The sequence below is a fragment of the Malaya genurostris genome, chromosome 1 (assembly GCF_030247185.1).
Source record: "Malaya genurostris strain Urasoe2022 chromosome 1, Malgen_1.1, whole genome shotgun sequence".
NCBI lineage: Eukaryota > Metazoa > Arthropoda > Insecta > Diptera > Culicidae > Malaya > Malaya genurostris.
Genome location: NC_080570.1, coordinates 25512230 through 25532215, shown reverse-complemented (window position 1 = coordinate 25532215; position 19986 = coordinate 25512230). Strand labels below are relative to the sequence as shown.

Here is a 19986-nt window from a genome sequence, read left to right as displayed (position 1 = left end):
AAGGCCACTAGTTCCACCTATATTAAACTTCGCGAACTATTTACTATCGGTACACCCGTTGTGTTGTGTAAGTTTTTTTTATTAGTTGGTTTTCTGGGCTGATTATCAAAGAATGCGACCATGAAAATCTCACCATAATGAATTAATTTGCCAACTAGTTGATTCTCTTTCGTATAAAATCCTGGTAGATTGGATTGGAGTTTTCGGAAACAATTCGTAAAAAATAATATTTACATTACTTATTCAATATAATTATATTTTAGCTTTTTTTCTGTACAAGAAGGAATTCATACATTCCATCACACGACTCAATCATTCCATGAACTATCAGCCTTTTTTGGAACTAATCTAGAACGTAACAATAATGATCAACAATCTAAAACGATTTAATCAACTTCCTCGACTGTGGGTCCTGTTCGTCCACCAAACCCACCAGCCTGCTGTCCACAGTTGGGTGGCACTGGACCAGCACCGGCAGCACCCTGATGCAATCGTGTCATGATGGGACTACAAACTCGGCTCAACTCCTGCATTTTGTGTTCGAATTCGTCCTTCTCGGCCATCGTATTTCCGTCAATCCATCGAAGCGTTTCATCGCATTTGTCTCGAACGGTGCTTTTGTCAGATTCACTTAATTTTTCACCAGCCGAATCCAACGATTGTTTCAGCTGGAAACAATAACCTTCGAGCTGATTTCTTGCGGCAACTCGTTCTCGCTGTTTTTCATCTTCCTCGCGGAACTTTTCAGCTTCCGACACCATTCGATCGATATCTGCCTGACTGAGACGACCTTTGTCATTCTTGATCGTGATGTTTTTCACCTTGCCACTACTCATTTCCTTCGCTGACACGTTCAGAATTCCGTTGGCATCCAAATCGAATGTGACTTCAATTTGTGGAACACCTCTGGGAGCTGGTGGAATTCCTGACAAATCAAACAGTCCTAGACGATTGTTGTCTTTGGTCATTGCTCGTTCTCCTTCATACACCTGAATCGAAACTCCGGGTTGGTTATCCGCGTATGTCGAGAATGTCTGCGTTTGCTTGCATGGAATGCGACTGTTGCGTTCAATTAGTTTAGTCATCACACCTCCTGCCGTTTCAATTCCCAACGAGAGTGGAGCGACATCAACTAGTAGGACATCCTGGATTTTCTCATCCTTGTCACCGTTGAGAATGGCAGCCTGAATCGAAGCACCGTATGCCACAGCTTCATCCGGATTGATGGATAGATTCAATGATTTTCCACAGAAGAAGTTCTGCAGTAACGACTGGACCTTCGGAATGCGAGTTGAACCTCCAACCAGAACAATGTCGTGGATTGAACTTTTGTCCATCTTGGCATCTGACAGAGCTCGTTCGACTGGTTGTAGTGTTGATCGGAACAAATCAGAGCACAATTCCTCGAATCGTGCTCGCGATATCTTCGTGTAGTAATCGATTCCATCATACAAGGCATCGATTTCGATTGTAGCCTCAGTGCTCGATGACAATGTACGTTTAGCTCGTTCGCACGCCGTCTTCAAACGCCGCAGTGCACGTGGATTTGCCGAAGGATCTTTTTTGAATTTACGTTTGAATTCTTCGATGAAGTGTGAAACCATTCGATTATCGAAGTCCTCTCCTCCCAGATGAGTATCACCGGCAGTAGATCGCACTTCAAACAGCGAACCTTCATCGATAGTCAGGATGGACACATCAAATGTACCACCACCCAGGTCGAAAATCAAAACATTTCGTTCTCCTTTCAGATTCTTGTCTAAACCGTAGGCCAATGCAGCTGCCGTCGGTTCATTGATGATTCTCATGACGTTCAAACCGGCGATTGCTCCCGCATCTTTTGTTGCTTGTCTTTGCGAATCGTTGAAATACGCTGGTACTGTGATGACCGCATTCCGCACACTTTTACCCAGGTAAGCTTCGGCCGTTTCCTTCATCTTCGTCAGCACCATTGAACTGATTTCTTCCGGAGCAAAGCGTTTCCTTTCGCCTTTGAACTCAATTTCGATCTTTGGTTTGCTGCCATCGTTGACTACCGTGAATGGCCAGTGTTTGATATCGGCTTGAATTTTTGGATCGTCGAATTTACGGCCAATCAGTCGTTTTGCATCGAACACCGTGTTTCGTGGGTTCATCGCAACCTGGTTCTTTGCAGCATCACCAATCAACCGCTCCGAGTCAGAAAAGGCCACGTAGCTGGGAGTTGTTCGATTGCCTTGGTCGTTTGCAATAATTTCCACCTTGCCATGCTGGAACACTCCCACGCAAGAGTACGTGGTGCCCAGATCAATACCGATTGCCGACATTTTCAATGCTCACTTAATTTCACCACTGATGAGGCAAAAATTCTCAAAAGTCTTGTTTGATGATTTTACACTTGAATTTAATTATTATTTGTACTTTCACTCTATTAACAGTTACTTTGAAACTTTTGCGCTCGCTTTGATTACTTGAGTCACGTTTTCTGTTTGATTGCGTTGTGATTTGTTTACTTGCTTGAATTGAACTGAAGCTGCGAACGCGACTCGACAAAATATATATGAAAAGCGAGCACTTCTAGATAATTCGAGTTATTTCGGTGACGTTCATAGCTTCGCTCACCATATCACAAGCGAAGAGAGTGGAGTAGTCGCGAGAAGGTTCGGTACAGTTGAACTTGAATGTGTATGGTTCAAATTTAGATTGTTAACATTGGGATAAATTTTGCTGCACAAAACACAAAACCGGATCCTAATGAACAGTAAAAATCATATACATTGATTTCACCGTTAGTAAAATAAAATCGTGTTTCAATTCAATGCATTAACATATTGTTTTATAACAAAAGCTAGACAGTAGCGCTTGAATGAAATTCAATTAATGGGAATTAGTAGTTGAATCATTTTTTAAATTTAGAATAGTTTCTAAATCAAACTCAAATTTATTCAAAGATTTTGCAATCGGTTTAGATTATGTCTAAATTAACTATTATGTTCTAGCGACTCTTTCAAATTAGCTTAGTTTTGGCAGAAGCACCTAAGCGATTTAGTTTATATGACGTTCTCGAAGTTTATTCAGATAGAAAACATACGCATAACTTCTATCAAGATATGACAATCCTGAGTCTGAAGTACACATAAATCTTGTGAACCGTACTAATCCATGGTTCACTGTAGCTATAAATACCATATTGGTGAGAGAGTTTTTGGTTTTCTCCAACTGTTGTTCTCTCGCACGTTCTAGAGTTTCCTTATTTCTCTCGAATTTTCCAAACTATTTGTTTATGTTTATTACGTGGATAATTTATGGGTAGCGAATCATTTACGTGAAGTGCAAAACTAACTTCCTTTGAATTTCGTTTCCAATAAGATTTTAATCCAACAATACTGCATAGGTTTTGTTAATCATAACCATGCTTTAATAAACAAACTTGTTAAAATTTGTTCTAATTCACAATAAAAAAATAGCAACGGTGTACAACGTTTTCTTCGGCACCGGATGATTCGCAAGATAGAAAATAATAGAAACTGTATTAGTGATTATTCTACAAAAAAGTGTACTTTTTCTTAAAATTTGATTGAGACATTGTTATTGAATTTGAAATGATTTGCATAAAAATCAGAACATTACTTTCTTCAATGCAATCGAATGTGACAGTTTGATTTCAATGCTATCTAACTAAACGACAGCATTGACATACTAAAAAAATAGACATAGGCTTTTGCAAAGATGCAATAAAATTATCTCTAACGCAAAGGTTCAACTGCAAACGATGCATCGACATTTTCATGCTTATTGAATCAGAGCTAATAGAATATGATTTTTGACCAAGTTTAAACTAATTTACTTTATGTTCTATATTTCTCTTCAGATAACTCTCCTTTTAATGTCTAATTATTTTTATTATAATTGTGATAGTAATTTTTTTTAAACGATGAATTTCAACAAAGATGAAAAAATATTTCAAATTCATGTCATACGGAACCTTCTCGATACTACTACAAACATCGCATGTCACGGTAGCTCATAAACTCACCTTACAGAAGGGTAAAAATAGATACGAACGGTGCCGAAGCAACTCGAATTTTCTAGAAGTGCTCGCTTTTCATATATATTTTGTCGAGTCGCGTTCGCAGCTTCAGTTCAATTCAAGCAAGTAAACGAATCACATCGCAAGCAAATAGAAAACGTGACTCAAGTATTCAAAGCGAGCGCAAAAGTTTCAAAGTAACTGTTAATAGAGTGAAAGTACAAAGAATAATTAAATTCAAGTGTAAAATCATCAAACAAGACTTTTGAGAATTTTTGCCTCATCAGTGGTGAAATTAAGTGAGCATTGAAAATGTCGGCAATCGGTATTGATCTGGGCACCACGTACTCTTGCGTGGGAGTGTTCCAGCATGGCAAGGTGGAAATTATTGCAAACGACCAAGGCAATCGAACAACTCCCAGCTACGTGGCCTTTTCTGACTCGGAGCGGTTGATTGGTGATGCTGCGAAGAACCAGGTTGCGATGAACCCACGAAACACGGTGTTCGATGCAAAACGACTGATTGGCCGTAAATTCGACGATCCAAAAATTCAAGCCGATATCAAACATTGGCCATTTACGGTAGTTAACGATGGCAGCAAACCAAAGATCGAAATTGAGTTCAAAGGCGAAAGGAAACGCTTTGCACCGGAAGAAATCAGTTCAATGGTGCTGACGAAGATGAAGGAAACGGCCGAAGCTTACCTGGGTAAAAGTGTGCGGAATGCGGTCATCACAGTACCAGCGTATTTCAACGATTCGCAAAGACAAGCAACAAAAGATGCGGGAGCAATCGCCGGTTTGAACGTCATGAGAATCATCAATGAACCGACGGCAGCTGCATTGGCCTACGGTTTAGACAAGAATCTGAAAGGAGAACGAAATGTTTTGATTTTCGACCTGGGTGGTGGTACATTTGATGTGTCCATCCTGACTATCGATGAAGGTTCGCTGTTTGAAGTGCGATCTACTGCCGGTGATACTCATCTGGGAGGAGAGGACTTCGATAATCGAATGGTTTCACACTTCATCGAAGAATTCAAACGTAAATTCAAAAAAGATCCTTCGGCAAATCCACGTGCACTGCGGCGTTTGAAGACGGCGTGCGAACGAGCTAAACGTACATTGTCATCGAGCACTGAGGCTACAATCGAAATCGATGCCTTGTATGATGGAATCGATTACTACACGAAGATATCGCGAGCACGATTCGAGGAATTGTGCTCTGATTTGTTCCGATCAACACTACAACCAGTCGAACGAGCTCTGTCAGATGCCAAGATGGACAAAAGTTCAATCCACGACATTGTTCTGGTTGGAGGTTCAACTCGCATTCCGAAGGTCCAGTCGTTACTGCAGAACTTCTTCTGTGGAAAATCATTGAATCTATCCATCAATCCGGATGAAGCTGTGGCATACGGTGCTTCGATTCAGGCTGCCATTCTCAACGGTGACAAGGATGAGAAAATCCAGGATGTCCTACTTGTTGATGTCGCTCCACTCTCGTTGGGAATTGAAACGGCAGGAGGTGTGATGACTAAACTAATTGAACGCAACAGTCGCATTCCATGCAAGCAAACGCAGACATTCTCGACATACGCGGATAACCAACCCGGAGTTTCGATTCAGGTGTATGAAGGAGAACGAGCAATGACCAAAGACAACAATCGTCTAGGACTGTTTGATTTGTCAGGAATTCCACCAGCTCCCAGAGGTGTTCCACAAATTGAAGTCACATTCGATTTGGATGCCAACGGAATTCTGAACGTGTCAGCGAAGGAAATGAGTAGTGGCAAGGTGAAAAACATCACGATCAAGAATGACAAAGGTCGTCTCAGTCAGGCAGATATCGATCGAATGGTGTCGGAAGCTGAAAAGTTCCGCGAGGAAGATGAAAAACAGCGAGAACGAGTTGCCACAAGAAATCAGCTCGAAGGTTATTGTTTCCAGCTGAAACAATCGTTGGATTCGGCTGGTGAAAAATTAAGTGAAGCTGACAAAAGCACCGTTCGAGACAAATGCGATGAAACGCTTCGATGGCTTGATGGAAATACGATGGCCGAGAAGGACGAGTTTGAGCACAAAATGCAGGAGTTGAGCCGAGTTTGTAGTCCCATCATGACACGATTGCATCAGGGTGCTGCCGGTGCTGGTCCAGTGCCACCCAACTGTGGACAGCAGGCTGGTGGATTTGGTGGACGAACAGGACCCACAGTCGAGGAAGTTGATTAAATCGTTTTAGATTGTTGATCATTATTGTTACGTTTTAGATTAGTTCCAAACAAGGCTGATAGTTTAAAAAATGATTGAGTCGTGTGATGAAATGTATGAGTTCTTTCTTGTACAGAAGAAAAAGATAAAATATAGTTATATTGAATAAGAAATGTAAATAAGATTTTTACGAATTGCTTCCGAAAATTCCAATGTGGTAGATATTTATCATCAATCTTGTTTACGTCCGTATCGACCATTCGACGAACACATACCTTCGAACGAATATAAACAGGCTATTCTTGTTTTAACTTGAATGTGTACGAACGCGATTCCTGTGCAAAAGAATGATCGGCATCGCAGGTAGTTTTTAAGAAGATTCCAAACATAAAAAAATGATTTGTGCATAAAAAAAATTAGAGAAATTCATCCAAAATGTGTACAAAATCCATACAACATGTACATTTGCTCAACTTTTGATTAACAAGACTATTTCACATCTTCACATTACTTTTGGTGATATTTCTATTTGGGCTAAAGCGAATCTGTGTCCAATTCTGTTGATTGTAAGTTGATAATTCAGAAAAATAATGGAGAGATACGTTTCAAACCGTTTCAAATTGATTAATCAGTAAAATAATGTAGAGATTCGTTTCAAACCGTTTGTTTGAAGTTAGCTTCGAACCTATTTTCAACGTTGTTGACCTGAAAATCGAGTCAGTTTCGAACCTGGTTTTTATCACCCTTATTCTGAATAACGACGTATTGATTTTTCGATATCAGGTTCGCTCAAACCCCCGTTGCTTAATGCGAACCGAACACAGTTTCGTGAAAAGTATTTATTTGATGAAACTATCCTGGGTCAGTTTCAATTGTCTCAAGCGAAAACGACATAAATGTTTAATAAAAAAAAAACAAATTTATCATTCGATTACCAATCTCCTTCACATTTGAAATGAAAGCTGTTAGAAATCAGTTAAACTGTTTTCAATGTATTCGAACGGCCGATTGGCAACATTGAACTGACGAATCCAATTCAATCCATTTCGTCTATTCGCCTGTAAACGAGAATGGGACTCTTCATTCCTACGAATGTTCGAATACACGTATCATTCGAAACAAAACTCTGTTCCGAGTCGGAAGTTCAGTGTATATGGTACTGGTCTTATAAACCAGTTATCGCACGCTCGAACCCTGATCTGCAGCTAAGAATACGACTGTGAAGTCTGTTGAAACAGAAGGCTAAATTCCACAAAAGAAATGAAATACCAAGGGTTTCCAATGCTTTCAGAATTTTGAAAGCTGAATTCTGATTGATTTACAACAGGAAAGCATTCAGGTTGCGGATATAAAGCAATAAGAATTTTCGGTGTTCATAGTAGGCCATTTTACTGTCATTATTAATGCTTACCGGTTACTGAGGATGATACATGAAATTTCCGAAGTCAAATTTATTTTGATACAAAATATCTTAGAATTAGTGTCAACTTGAAAAAGAATTTTATGGAACAAATGGATTCTTGTAATTTTTTGGAAAAAATTGAGTTTTTGGATTTCCTAAATCGATTTTTTTTATTCCAAAGGTTACCTCGCAAATGCGATGATTTTCAAGCGATCACGAAATGTTCTGAATATCAATGTTGATGAAGAAAGCATAGTATATATGAGGAATTGCCCGTTTACAATATTGAGAATACATCGGACGACAAAATCAGGACGCATGGAACATAATGAAACTCCAAAAAGTTACAGTTAAAAATGTACGTTTTGATTACAATGTAAAGCCAAGGACACTGTCAACATTTCTCGGTTAATTTTTCAAAAGGTCGTATAAGCAAGTGACAGTTTCTCTTTGTTTATTTTCTGTTCTATAATTTACCAAGCCGTTTCCACGTTTATCACTCAACTCTTTGCATGAAATAATACCCGAAACTTTCGACCTTCAAACAGAATAGTGATATCAAAGAAAATCTTTTTAATCATATCACAATAATCGAAAGAGAGAGTGATTAAAGAGAAATTGTCACTTGCTTATATGCTTATGCTTTTGAAAAATTAACCGAGATTTCGGATTGAATGTTTTGAATTGTTGCCAACATTACGGATGAGAAGTCGTCGCTCTGGTTACAAGCACTCTAAATAGAACGAATCGAAAGACCAACGGCATGGATTTCACCACTTGTTCCCATCTTAAAATATAATGGAGAAGTAAGCCTTTGCATTGATATGCGTCGTGCAAATCACCCCTGGCCAATATTCGAAGCAATCCTTTTCCCTAATTCGGAAGTTATTTTGAATGGAAAATGAAATTTTCCGTTGAAAAAGTCGCCCAATCTATTAGTGCTTGGCCATTGAAAAAACGAATACTAGATCGTTGCAAAAATCTTTTGGAGCGCAACGAGTTGTTTTGTGTGGAGATTTCACATGCATGCTTGATCCATGTGATTTGTCATTTCGAGCCACGTGCTAAATTGGGTATTAAAATCATTGCTTAAGAAATTACCTGATGGCGGAATGCAAATGACTGTTTTAACTGACCCAGGGTAGTTTCATCAAACAGACACTTTTCACGAAACTGTGTTGGGTCCGCACTCAGCAACGGGGATTTGAGCAAACCTGGTTCGATACTGTCTCGATTTTCAGTTCAACAACGTTGAAACTAGGTTCTTGTGCAACGTCCACAAGTACATGAAATCGTTTCGTAGAACGCCATAACTAACTATTCATTTTACTATTCTGATAATGAAAGCAATTAAAGCAATAAATAAAATTACGATATAATAAACCCAACTCTTCTTTTATTTATTTCTAAGAATCATAGGGAAAAATATTTCCCATGAAATTATACGAAACTTATTTCAATGGGACTGACATGCGGGTACTTTGCACTCTGTGAATCATGAAATTTTGTTAACCAAGCTGAGCAAACTAGGATGTACGACCAGATTTTGTCAATGGCTCCGAACATATCTCGTTAACCGTAAAGTTGTCGTACAAATTGGAAATACTGTATCTGAACCATTTACAAGTGTCTCAGGAGTTCCTCAGGGAAGTACTCTAGGACCACTTCTTTTTTCGTTGTTTGTGAACGATGCTGTATTTGTCCTAAAACATGGTGGTAAATTATTTTTTGCTGACGATTTGAAAATATTCCTCGTTATTCGCAAAGAAGCTGATTGCCGTGAGTGGCAACGTCTTGTTAATATGTTTTACGAATGGTGTGTAAGAAACAAAATGGATCTCTGTCTGGCACTCAACTGCAACGCGTTGATCACGTCAAAGATCTAGAGGTTATTCTGGATGAAAAACTAACGTACACCCGCCATCTTTCAGCAACGATTGACAAAGCAAACCGTTTACTTGGATTCATGTTTAAAATCTCGAGTGAATTTCGTGACCCACTTTGTTTAAAATCGCTATATTGCTCATTGGTTCGTTCACAGCTGGAATTTGCGAATGTTGTTTGGTGTCCATACAACGCTATATGGATTCAAAGGATAGAAGCTGCCCGAATAAAAAAGATTGTAGAAAAACAATACGATTTGCTGTTACAAATCCTTCCACAATTTTGCTTTTACCATTGAAAAATATTTTAATGTATTGTTATACACTATTCAATTAATTGTGAACATGCTTTTTACAATAGAATGTATAGGTTGTTAAGTATCGTAACAATTCAAATCATAAAATTTTCTCATACATGTTTTCATGGAAAACAATCAAATGTACAGTTTGCATATTGTTTGAAACACCACGGGTACAATAAATTCAATTGTGGAATCGTAGAAACAATACATTGAATGGTTGGAAATGAAAACTATCTTGTCAAGATACAATAAAATGTATTGTAACCAATAGATCTAAATGTGAATCAGTTGTTTATGATGTAAAATCAATGGTTTATTTTTTTTCGGGTGTGCAACGTAAATTCGTGCGTTATGCTTTACGGGAACTACTCCACTTTTTATCACTACAAAGACATTGATTTAATGCAATTACTCAAGTAACTATTGTTAATGTATAATTGCACTAAACCTACATACTTTAAAGTAATGTGAATTAAATTTGCATTCAAAATGTAACTGAGCATTATTTTACAACAACCTTCCGCCGTGCCATATATCAACATTGGGAGCAACGAAACTTAAATAATAATTATAATAATCCTATAAGAGTCTAATAATCGCCCTTTTCAGCTTTATAATAGCATTGTAAAAACATGTGTAACTCCGCTGCATTTTATCAATTTCTTTACGCGAATGTTTAAAGCTGAGATAATATTGAGTTATAATGCGTCGTGGGAAAAACATTATTAATATGATATGTTCAATATGATGCCATGCGATGGCGTAGCTGTACTGAAGACCGTTTTCATTCTAAGCTGACACAGTCTGCATTATTAACTTAGGAGAAAATTAAAGCAGTATTGGCAATATAGTTCATTATTTTTACATTTCTCGTCGAAATGCAGAATCGGTATGTAAATGTAAAGGAAACAATTTATTTAGGGGGCGCGTATGATCTAACACTTTTGTAAAACCATACTTTTTTCTTTGCACTTTGTTATAAATAAACATCTCAAAGATGCTTTGTCTAATTTTCAAATCAATCGAAGCAGAACTATTGGGCCTTAGCGCCAAGCTCTTGTCTCTTCGCAGAATGAGATAAGGAAAGAAAAGGCTCATAACTTCCAGAGTTCTGTTCCAATAGACCTAAAAATTTGACAAAATATTATTGAAATGTTTTACTATTAGTAAATACAAAGAAAAAATATATGATTGTTTGAAAGCGTTAGACCCTAACCGCCCCTTAACATTAATAGATTAAATATTACTTAATTATCGATCGATTGATATTACGACATCCCTGAGTAGAATGAATATTCAACAGTTCAGCTTTTCAAAACTCGTCAATAGATAAAAAAAAATACCGAACAAAGTGTAGTTTGACACCCTAGCTCTTATTTCTCTATAGACTAGCATCCCTATTATGTATTTCGATCGAATACGAAATTTAGCATTGCCAACTAGTTGACTTTCATTCGTCTGAAGATATCTACCAAATTGGAGTTTTCGGAAGAAATTCGTAAAAATCATATTTACATTTATTATTCAATATAATTATATTTTATCATATATTTCATCACACGACTCAATCATTCCTTAAACTATCAGCCTTGTTTGGAACTAATCTAAAATGTAACAATAATGATCAACAATCTAAAACGATTTAATCAACTTCCTCGACTGTGGGTCCTGTTCGTCCACCAAATCCACCAGCCTGCTGTCCACAGTTGGGTGGCACTGGACCAACACCGGCAGCACCCTGATGCAATCGTGTCATGATGGGACTACAAACTCGGCTCAACTCCTGCATTTTGTGCTCAAACTCGTCCTTCTCGGTCATCGTATTTCCATCAAGCCATCGAAGCGTTTCATCGCATTTGTCTCGAACGGTGCTTTTGTCAGCTTCACTTAATTTTTCACCAGCCGAATCCAACGATTGTTTCAGCTGGAAACAATAACCTTCGAGCTGATTTCTTGCGGCAACTCGTTCTCGCTGTTTTTCATCTTCCTCGCGGAACTTTTCAGCTTCCGACACCATTCGATCGATATCTGCCTGACTGAGACGACCTTTGTCATTCTTGATCGTGATGTTTTTCACCTTGCCACTACTCATTTCCTTCGCTGACACGTTCAGAATTCCGTTGGCATCCAAATCGAATGTGACTTCAATTTGTGGAACACCTCTGGGAGCTGGTGGAATTCCTGACAAATCAAACAGTCCTAGACGATTGTTGTCTTTGGTCATTGCTCGTTCTCCTTCATACACCTGAATCGAAACTCCGGGTTGGTTATCCGCGTATGTCGAGAATGTCTGCGTTTGCTTGCATGGAATGCGACTGTTGCGTTCAATTAGTTTAGTCATCACACCTCCTGCCGTTTCAATTCCCAACGAGAGTGGAGCGACATCAACAAGTAGGACATCCTGGATTTTCTCATCCTTGTCACCGTTGAGAATGGCAGCCTGAATCGAAGCACCGTATGCCACAGCTTCATCCGGATTGATGGATAGATTCAATGATTTTCCACAGAAGAAGTTCTGCAGTAACGACTGGACCTTCGGAATGCGAGTTGAACCTCCAACCAGAACAATGTCGTGGATTGAACTTTTGTCCATCTTGGCATCTGACAGAGCTCGTTCGACTGGTTGTAGTGTTGATCGGAACAAATCAGAGCACAATTCCTCGAATCGTGCTCGCGATATCTTCGTGTAGTAATCGATTCCATCATACAAGGCATCGATTTCGATTGTAGCCTCAGTGCTCGATGACAATGTACGTTTAGCTCGTTCGCACGCCGTCCTCAAACGCCGCAGTGCACGTGGATTTGCCGAAAGATCTTTTTTGAATTTACGTTTGAATTCTTCGATGAAGTGTGAAACCATTCGATTATCGAAGTCCTCTCCTCCCAGATGAGTATCACCGGCAGTAGATCGCACTTCAAACAGCGAACCTTCATCGATAGTCAGGATGGACACATCAAATGTACCACCACCCAGGTCGAAAATCAAAACATTTCGTTCTCCTTTCAGATTCTTGTCTAAACCGTAGGCCAATGCAGCTGCCGTCGGTTCATTGATGATTCTCATGACGTTCAAACCGGCGATTGCTCCCGCATCTTTTGTTGCTTGTCTTTGCGAATCGTTGAAATACGCTGGTACTGTGATGACCGCATTCCGCACACTTTTACCCAGGTAAGCTTCGGCCGTTTCCTTCATCTTCGTCAGCACCATTGAACTGATTTCTTCCGGAGCAAAGCGTTTCCTTTCGCCTTTGAACTCAATTTCGATCTTTGGTTTGCTGCCATCGTTGACTACCGTGAATGGCCAGTGTTTGATATCGGCTTGAATTTTTGGATCGTCGAATTTACGGCCAATCAGTCGTTTTGCATCGAACACCGTGTTTCGTGGGTTCATCGCAACCTGGTTCTTTGCAGCATCACCAATCAACCGCTCCGAGTCAGAAAAGGCCACGTAGCTGGGAGTTGTTCGATTGCCTTGGTCGTTTGCAATAATTTCCACCTTGCCATGCTGGAACACTCCCACGCAAGAGTACGTGGTGCCCAGATCAATACCGATTGCCGACATTTTCAATGCTCACTTAATTTCACCACTGATGAGGCAAAAATTCTCAAAAGTCTTGTTTGATGATTTTACACTTGAATTTAATTATTCTTTGTACTTTCACTCTATTAACAGTTACTTTGAAACTTTTGCGCTCGCTTTGATTACTTGAGTCACGTTTTCTGTTTGATTGCGTTGTGATTTGTTTACTTGCTTGAATTGAACTGAAGCTGCGAACGCGACTCGACAAAATATATATGAAAAGCGAGCACTTCTAGATAATTCGAGTTATTTCGGTGACGTTCATAGCTTCGCTCACCATATCACAAGCGAAGAGAGTGGAGTAGTCGCGAGAAGGTTCGGTACAGTTGAACTTGAATGTGTATGGTTCAAATTTAGATTGTTAACATTGGGATAAATTTTGCTGCACAAAACACAAAACCGGATCCTAATGAACAGTAAAAATCATATACATTGATTTCACCGTTTGTAAAATAAAATCGTGTTTCAATTCAATGCATTAACATATTGTTTTATAACAAAAGCTAGTCAGTAGCGCTTGAATGAAATTCAATTATTGGAAATAAGTAGTTGAATCATTTTTCAAATGTAGAATAGTTTCTAAATCAAACTCAAATTCATTCAAAGATTTTGCAATCGGTTTAGATTATGTCTAAATTAACTATTATGTTCTAGCGACTCTTTCAAATTAGCTTAGTTTTGGCAGAAGCACCTAAGCGATTTAGTTTATATGACTGTTCTCGAAGTTTATTCAGATAGAAAAAATACGCATAGCTTCTATCAAGATATGACAATCCTGAGTCTGAAGTACACATAAATCTTGTGGACCGTACTAATCCATGGTTCACTGTAGCTATAAATACCATATTGGTGAGAGAGTGTTTGGTTTTCTCCAACTGTTGTTCTCTCGCACGTTCTAGAGTTTCCTCATTTCTCTCGAATTTTCCAAACAATTTGTTTATGTTTATTACGTGGATAATTTATGGGTAGCGAATCATTTACGTGAAGTGCAAAACTAACTTCCTTTGAATTTCGTTTCCAATAAGATTTTAATCCAACAACACTGCATAGATCTTGTTAATCATAACCATCTTTAATAAACAAACTTGTTAAAATTTGTTCTAATTCACAATAAAAAAATAGCAACGGTGAACAACGTTCTCTTCGGCACCGGAAGATTCGCAAGTTAGAAAATAATAGAAACTGTATTAGTGATTATTCTACAAAAAGTTCTACTTTTTCTTGAAATTTGATTAAGACTTTGTCATTGAATTTAAAATAATTTGCATAAAAATCAGAACATTATTTTCTTCAATGCAATCGAATGTGACAGTTTGATTCCAATGCTATCTAACTAAACGACAGCATTGACATACTAAAAAAATAGACATAGGCTTTTGCAAAGATGCAATAAAATTATCTCTAACGCAAAGGTTCAACTGCAAACGATGCATCGACATTTTCATGCTTATTGAATCAGAGCTAATAGAATATGATTTTTGACCAAGTTTAAACTAATTTACTTTATGTTCTATATTTCTCTTCAGATAACTCTCCTTTTAATGTCTAATTATTTTTATTATAATTGTGATAGTAATTTTTTTTAAACGATGAATTTCAACAAAGATGAAAAAATATTTCAAATTCATGTCATACGGAACCTTCTCGATACTACTACAAACATCGCATGTCACGGTAGCTCATAAACTCACCTTACAGAAGGGTAAAAATAGATACGAACGGTGCCGAAGCAACTCGAATTTTCTAGAAGTGCTCGCTTTTCATATATATTTTGTCGAGTCGCGTTCGCAGCTTCAGTTCAATTCAAGCAAGTAAACGAATCACATCGCAAGCAAATAGAAAACGTGACTCAAGTATTCAAAGCGAGCGCAAAAGTTTCAAAGCAACTGTTAATAGAGTGAAAGTACAAAGAATAATTAAATTCAAGTGTAAAATCATCAAACAAGACTTTTGAGAATTTTTGTTTCATCAGTGGTGAAATTAAGTGAGCATTGAAAATGTCGGCAATCGGTATTGATCTGGGCACCACGTACTCTTGCGTGGGAGTGTTCCAGCATGGCAAGGTGGAAATTATTGCAAACGACCAAGGCAATCGAACAACTCCCAGCTACGTGGCCTTTTCTGACTCGGAGCGGTTGATTGGTGATGCTGCAAAGAACCAGGTTGCGATGAACCCACGAAACACGGTGTTCGATGCAAAACGACTGATTGGCCGTAAATTCGACGATCCAAAAATTCAAGCCGATATCAAACACTGGCCATTCACGGTAGTCAACGATGGCAGCAAACCAAAGATCGAAATTGAGTTCAAAGGCGAAAGGAAACGCTTTGCTCCGGAAGAAATCAGTTCAATGGTGCTGACGAAGATGAAGGAAACGGCCGAAGCTTACCTGGGTAAAAGTGTGCGGAATGCGGTCATCACAGTACCAGCGTATTTCAACGATTCGCAAAGACAAGCAACAAAAGATGCGGGAGCAATCGCCGGTTTGAACGTCATGAGAATCATCAATGAACCGACGGCAGCTGCATTGGCCTACGGTTTAGACAAGAATCTGAAAGGAGAACGAAATGTTTTGATTTTCGACCTGGGTGGTGGTACATTTGATGTGTCCATCCTGACTATCGATGAAGGTTCGCTGTTTGAAGTGCGATCTACTGCCGGTGATACTCATCTGGGAGGAGAGGACTTCGATAATCGAATGGTTTCACACTTCATCGAAGAATTCAAACGTAAATTCAAAAAAGATCTTTCGGCAAATCCACGTGCACTGCGGCGTTTGAGGACGGCGTGCGAACGAGCTAAACGTACATTGTCATCGAGCACTGAGGCTACAATCGAAATCGATGCCTTGTATGATGGAATCGATTACTACACGAAGATATCGCGAGCACGATTCGAGGAATTGTGCTCTGATTTGTTCCGATCAACACTACAACCAGTCGAACGAGCTCTGTCAGATGCCAAGATGGACAAAAGTTCAATCCACGACATTGTTCTGGTTGGAGGTTCAACTCGCATTCCGAAGGTCCAGTCGTTACTGCAGAACTTCTTCTGTGGAAAATCATTGAATCTATCCATCAATCCGGATGAAGCTGTGGCATACGGTGCTTCGATTCAGGCTGCCATTCTCAACGGTGACAAGGATGAGAAAATCCAGGATGTCCTACTAGTTGATGTCGCTCCACTCTCGTTGGGAATTGAAACGGCAGGAGGTGTGATGACTAAACTAATTGAACGCAACAGTCGCATTCCATGCAAGCAAACGCAGACATTCTCGACATACGCGGATAACCAACCCGGAGTTTCGATTCAGGTGTATGAAGGAGAACGAGCAATGACCAAAGACAACAATCGTCTAGGACTGTTTGATTTGTCAGGAATTCCACCAGCTCCCAGAGGTGTTCCACAAATTGAAGTCACATTCGATTTAGATGCCAACGGAATTCTGAACGTGTCAGCGAAGGAAATGAGTAGTGGCAAGGTGAAAAACATCACGATCAAGAATGACAAAGGTCGTCTCAGTCAGGCAGATATCGATCGAATGGTGTCGGAAGCTGAAAAGTTCCGCGAGGAAGATGAAAAACAGCGAGAACGAGTTGCCACAAGAAATCAGCTCGAAGGTTATTGTTTCCAGCTGAAACAATCGTTGGATTCGGCTGGTGAAAAATTAAGTGAAGCTGACAAAAGCACCGTTCGAGACAAATGCGATGAAACGCTTCGATGGCTTGATGGAAATACGATGGCCGAGAAGGACGAGTTTGAGCACAAAATGCAGGAGTTGAGCCGAGTTTGTAGTCCCATCATGACACGATTGCATCAGGGTGCTGCCGGTGCTGGTCCAGTGCCACCCAACTGTGGACAGCAGGCTGGTGGATTTGGTGGACGAACGGGACCCACAGTCGAGGAAGTTGATTAGATACATTCACTTGCATAGGTTAAGAAAAATATTGTTATTCTGTTTGTGATAATAGAAGTATTAAAAATTAGTTCCTATTTATTTTCAATGTACTTTTGTAGATATCAGCAAGAATAAATTATTTTTATAGTAACGATAGATTTAATTCTATTTACTTTTGTGAAATGCATTACTTTCGAGTCGTTTCTTTTTCCGTGTCATTGAAACCTTTTCGTTTTCATTGTGTGTTTTTGGAATTGATGATTTACCAGACTTCCTCTTGTCCCTAGCTTGAATGCCAATGACTGCATAAAGTATGCCCCAAAATTATTTCTCCGAGAGCAAAGAAACAAACCACAAGAACACGGCATAGGAAAACTGCCCTGTGAAATATATCAAACTAGAACATTCCCGTGATACAGCACTAATCGGAACATTTGCTCTAAAATACCTTTATGTAAAGAAAGTTTATCACAAACGTTTCAGGTCGGCAGCACAGTTTCTATAGTCCCACTGTAAATCACACTAAATTCCAGGGGCGACTAACTCCACGTCATCGAAATAAGGCAACACCATTGCGTTCCGCGCCGAGATTCGTTTGATAGGATCGTAAACCATCAACTGTCGGAACAGATCTTGCGCCTTGCAGAGCGAAATTTCCTTCGGGATCGGTTGTGTGCTCCAGCTAGGAAACGTTTGCTTATAGTCTGGAAGTTGTGACACACCAGGCCAGCTTTTCTCGTCCGGAGTGCCCATAGTGCGAAAGATGCGATAGAGCTGGTCGATTTCACTATCACCGGGAAAAAGCGGCCGCCTTAAAATCATCTCCGCAAAGATACATCCCAGACTCCAGATGTCCACTCCGGTGGCGTAGAATTTCGTTCCCAGCAGAATTTCCGGTGCTCGATACCACAGCGTCACTACTTCGTGAGTGTAGGTGCGCATGGGAAAATTGAATGACCGGGCCAAGCCAAAATCTGCTAGCTTTAGATGACCATCACGGTCCACCAGTAAATTCTGCGGTTTGAGGTCCCGATGTAAAATTCGATGCATATGACAGAATGCTATTGCGTCCAACATCTGGTGCATGTAGCTTTTGACTAACTTTGGCGTGAAGGATGGTTTGTACTTATCTAGCAACTTCTTCAGGTCCATGTCCAGATACTCGAAGATCATATAAATGCTCGAATCCATGACGGCCACATCGAACAGCTCCACGATTGAGTGGTGCTGCAAATCTTTCAGCAGAGAGATCTCCCGAATAGCCGTTGAGGGGACGCCTTCGCTCTCGCTGAAAAGTACGATAGGCAATTAAATCAATGTGACTTCCTTACTATTGAAGAATAGATAGTTTAATCTTAAATTGAACATTTGCAGGAATTACACATGCGAATTATCGTATAGTTGTTTATTGATTACTTTAAGATGCAATATATAATCTCAGAAAAATCGAGACATAGTTGTTAAATGCTAAAGTAGTTTTCTAAACTTCCATTGAGTAGAATTTCACGTTTCGATAAGTTCCAATTTGACATGTAATCCTTAATTCCCCGATTTTTATGGGACAATAAAATGCAAATTTAAGTTTAGTCTTTGACTCACCAGTGCGTTAGCATTTCGCATTGTACAACTGGTGACATCTTCTAAACATTTGACTATGCACCTCCCTGCGGATGTTACTGTTAGATCTCAATTTCATCAACCGCTAGGGTGCATATTTTGTTAAAATTGTAATACTGTAATATAGAGTAAACATCTACATCTACTCAGAGTGATCGTGGATTGAGTGTACTATTAATAGAAACATCACGCGTAACTTAACGTCATTCGACTTCTTATTCAGTAAATCCCACAATTACAATGTTTTATCTTTGAACAATTGTTATCACTGATCAAAATGAAACGTTCGTTCAGATAACCATGGTTTTGATACTGCACACATCATTAGCTCACCTGTCCAGTCTTATCCGTTTGAGAGCTACATATTTCTGGGTGTTGATGTCCTTTGCCTTGTAAACGACACCGTACGTTCCTTCCCCAATCTTCTCGATCCGTTGGTAGCCTCCGATATTGTGCATTGTTTTACGAAAAGTTCTTAATGTTTAGCAAGCGGAGCACAAAAAGCCATGGTCCTTGCGGCCGCACGTTGAAGGTCCTTACCGTTACTACGATTAAATTTCTTGATAAAAAAATTCGTTTGTTTTCATTGCGGGCATAGTTTGGCGCCAAATTTACAGGAAATATCGCTGTGTTGTCGTTGTATTCAGCGTTGCCAAATCTAATAGTTGCGCATTGCTTTGGAATGATAAGTATAAAATCGTATTACTTTGATTAATTTACGGAATGATCTTAGTTCGGTTGGTAAGCCAAAATCATACCTATAAGTCTGCAAAATTTTTACAGTGAAAGGAAGAGTCGAAAATTTCCACAATACTTGCATAACATCCTAAAGCGAACGTTAAAAACTTGCAATTTGCCTATCAATCAGCTAGAATGGCATTTCTGGTGGCATCCTGCCACACTGTCATTCTATACGATATTTTTATACAGCGGTACCGAAACAACAGCACACGTTCGGAATAGAATAATGATATTAATGTAAGATATACACGTCAGGGGTAAAGAATTCATAAATGGGTGGTGTGAAACCCATATCAGTCAAAACGCGATTGGAGAAAGTGAGATCCACACTAACAGGTGTTT

At 39.3% G+C, this 19986-nt stretch overlaps 5 protein-coding genes across 7 annotated transcripts; 2 read left to right on the top strand and 3 right to left on the bottom strand.

The window, feature by feature from the left end:
- Positions 1–282: 282 nt before the first annotated feature.
- Positions 283–2318, bottom strand: LOC131435378 (heat shock protein 70 A1-like). Its single transcript, XM_058603197.1, has one exon. It carries the CDS (start codon positions 2304–2306, stop codon positions 387–389), a length of 1920 nt encoding a protein of 639 aa, XP_058459180.1. The 5' UTR covers positions 2307–2318; the 3' UTR covers positions 283–386.
- Positions 2319–3718: 1400 nt separating this feature from the next.
- Positions 3719–6393, top strand: LOC131435368 (heat shock protein 70 A1-like). Its single transcript, XM_058603184.1, has one exon. It carries the CDS (start codon positions 4322–4324, stop codon positions 6239–6241), a length of 1920 nt encoding a protein of 639 aa, XP_058459167.1. The 5' UTR covers positions 3719–4321; the 3' UTR covers positions 6242–6393.
- A 4978-nt stretch (positions 6394–11371) lies between these two features.
- Positions 11372–13583, bottom strand: LOC131435361 (heat shock protein 70 A1). Its single transcript, XM_058603175.1, has one exon. It carries the CDS (start codon positions 13367–13369, stop codon positions 11450–11452), a length of 1920 nt encoding a protein of 639 aa, XP_058459158.1. The 5' UTR covers positions 13370–13583; the 3' UTR covers positions 11372–11449.
- A 739-nt stretch (positions 13584–14322) lies between these two features.
- LOC131435347 (heat shock protein 70 A1) lies at positions 14323–17424 on the top strand. Its single transcript, XM_058603140.1, has one exon. The coding sequence runs from the start codon at positions 15385–15387 to the stop codon at positions 17302–17304; it is 1920 nt and encodes a 639-aa protein (XP_058459123.1). The 5' UTR covers positions 14323–15384; the 3' UTR covers positions 17305–17424.
- On the bottom strand, positions 17378–19498 carry LOC131435351 (cyclin-dependent kinase 2-like). 3 transcript variants are annotated; one of them, XR_009230485.1, is made up of 3 exons: positions 19237–19498; positions 17735–18574; positions 17378–17683 (listed from the first exon to the last, which is right to left on the bottom strand). XR_009230485.1 is itself a non-coding variant. In XM_058603155.1 (2 exons), exons 1-2 carry the CDS (start codon positions 19359–19361, stop codon positions 17809–17811), a joined length of 891 nt encoding a protein of 296 aa, XP_058459138.1. In that variant the 5' UTR covers positions 19362–19498; the 3' UTR covers positions 17378–17808. The 3 variants fall into 3 exon arrangements, 1 of the variants encoding a protein (XP_058459138.1); XR_009230484.1 differs by having other exon boundaries at positions 17379–17666; XM_058603155.1 differs by having other exon boundaries at positions 17378–18574.
- Positions 19499–19986: the final 488 nt, after the last annotated feature.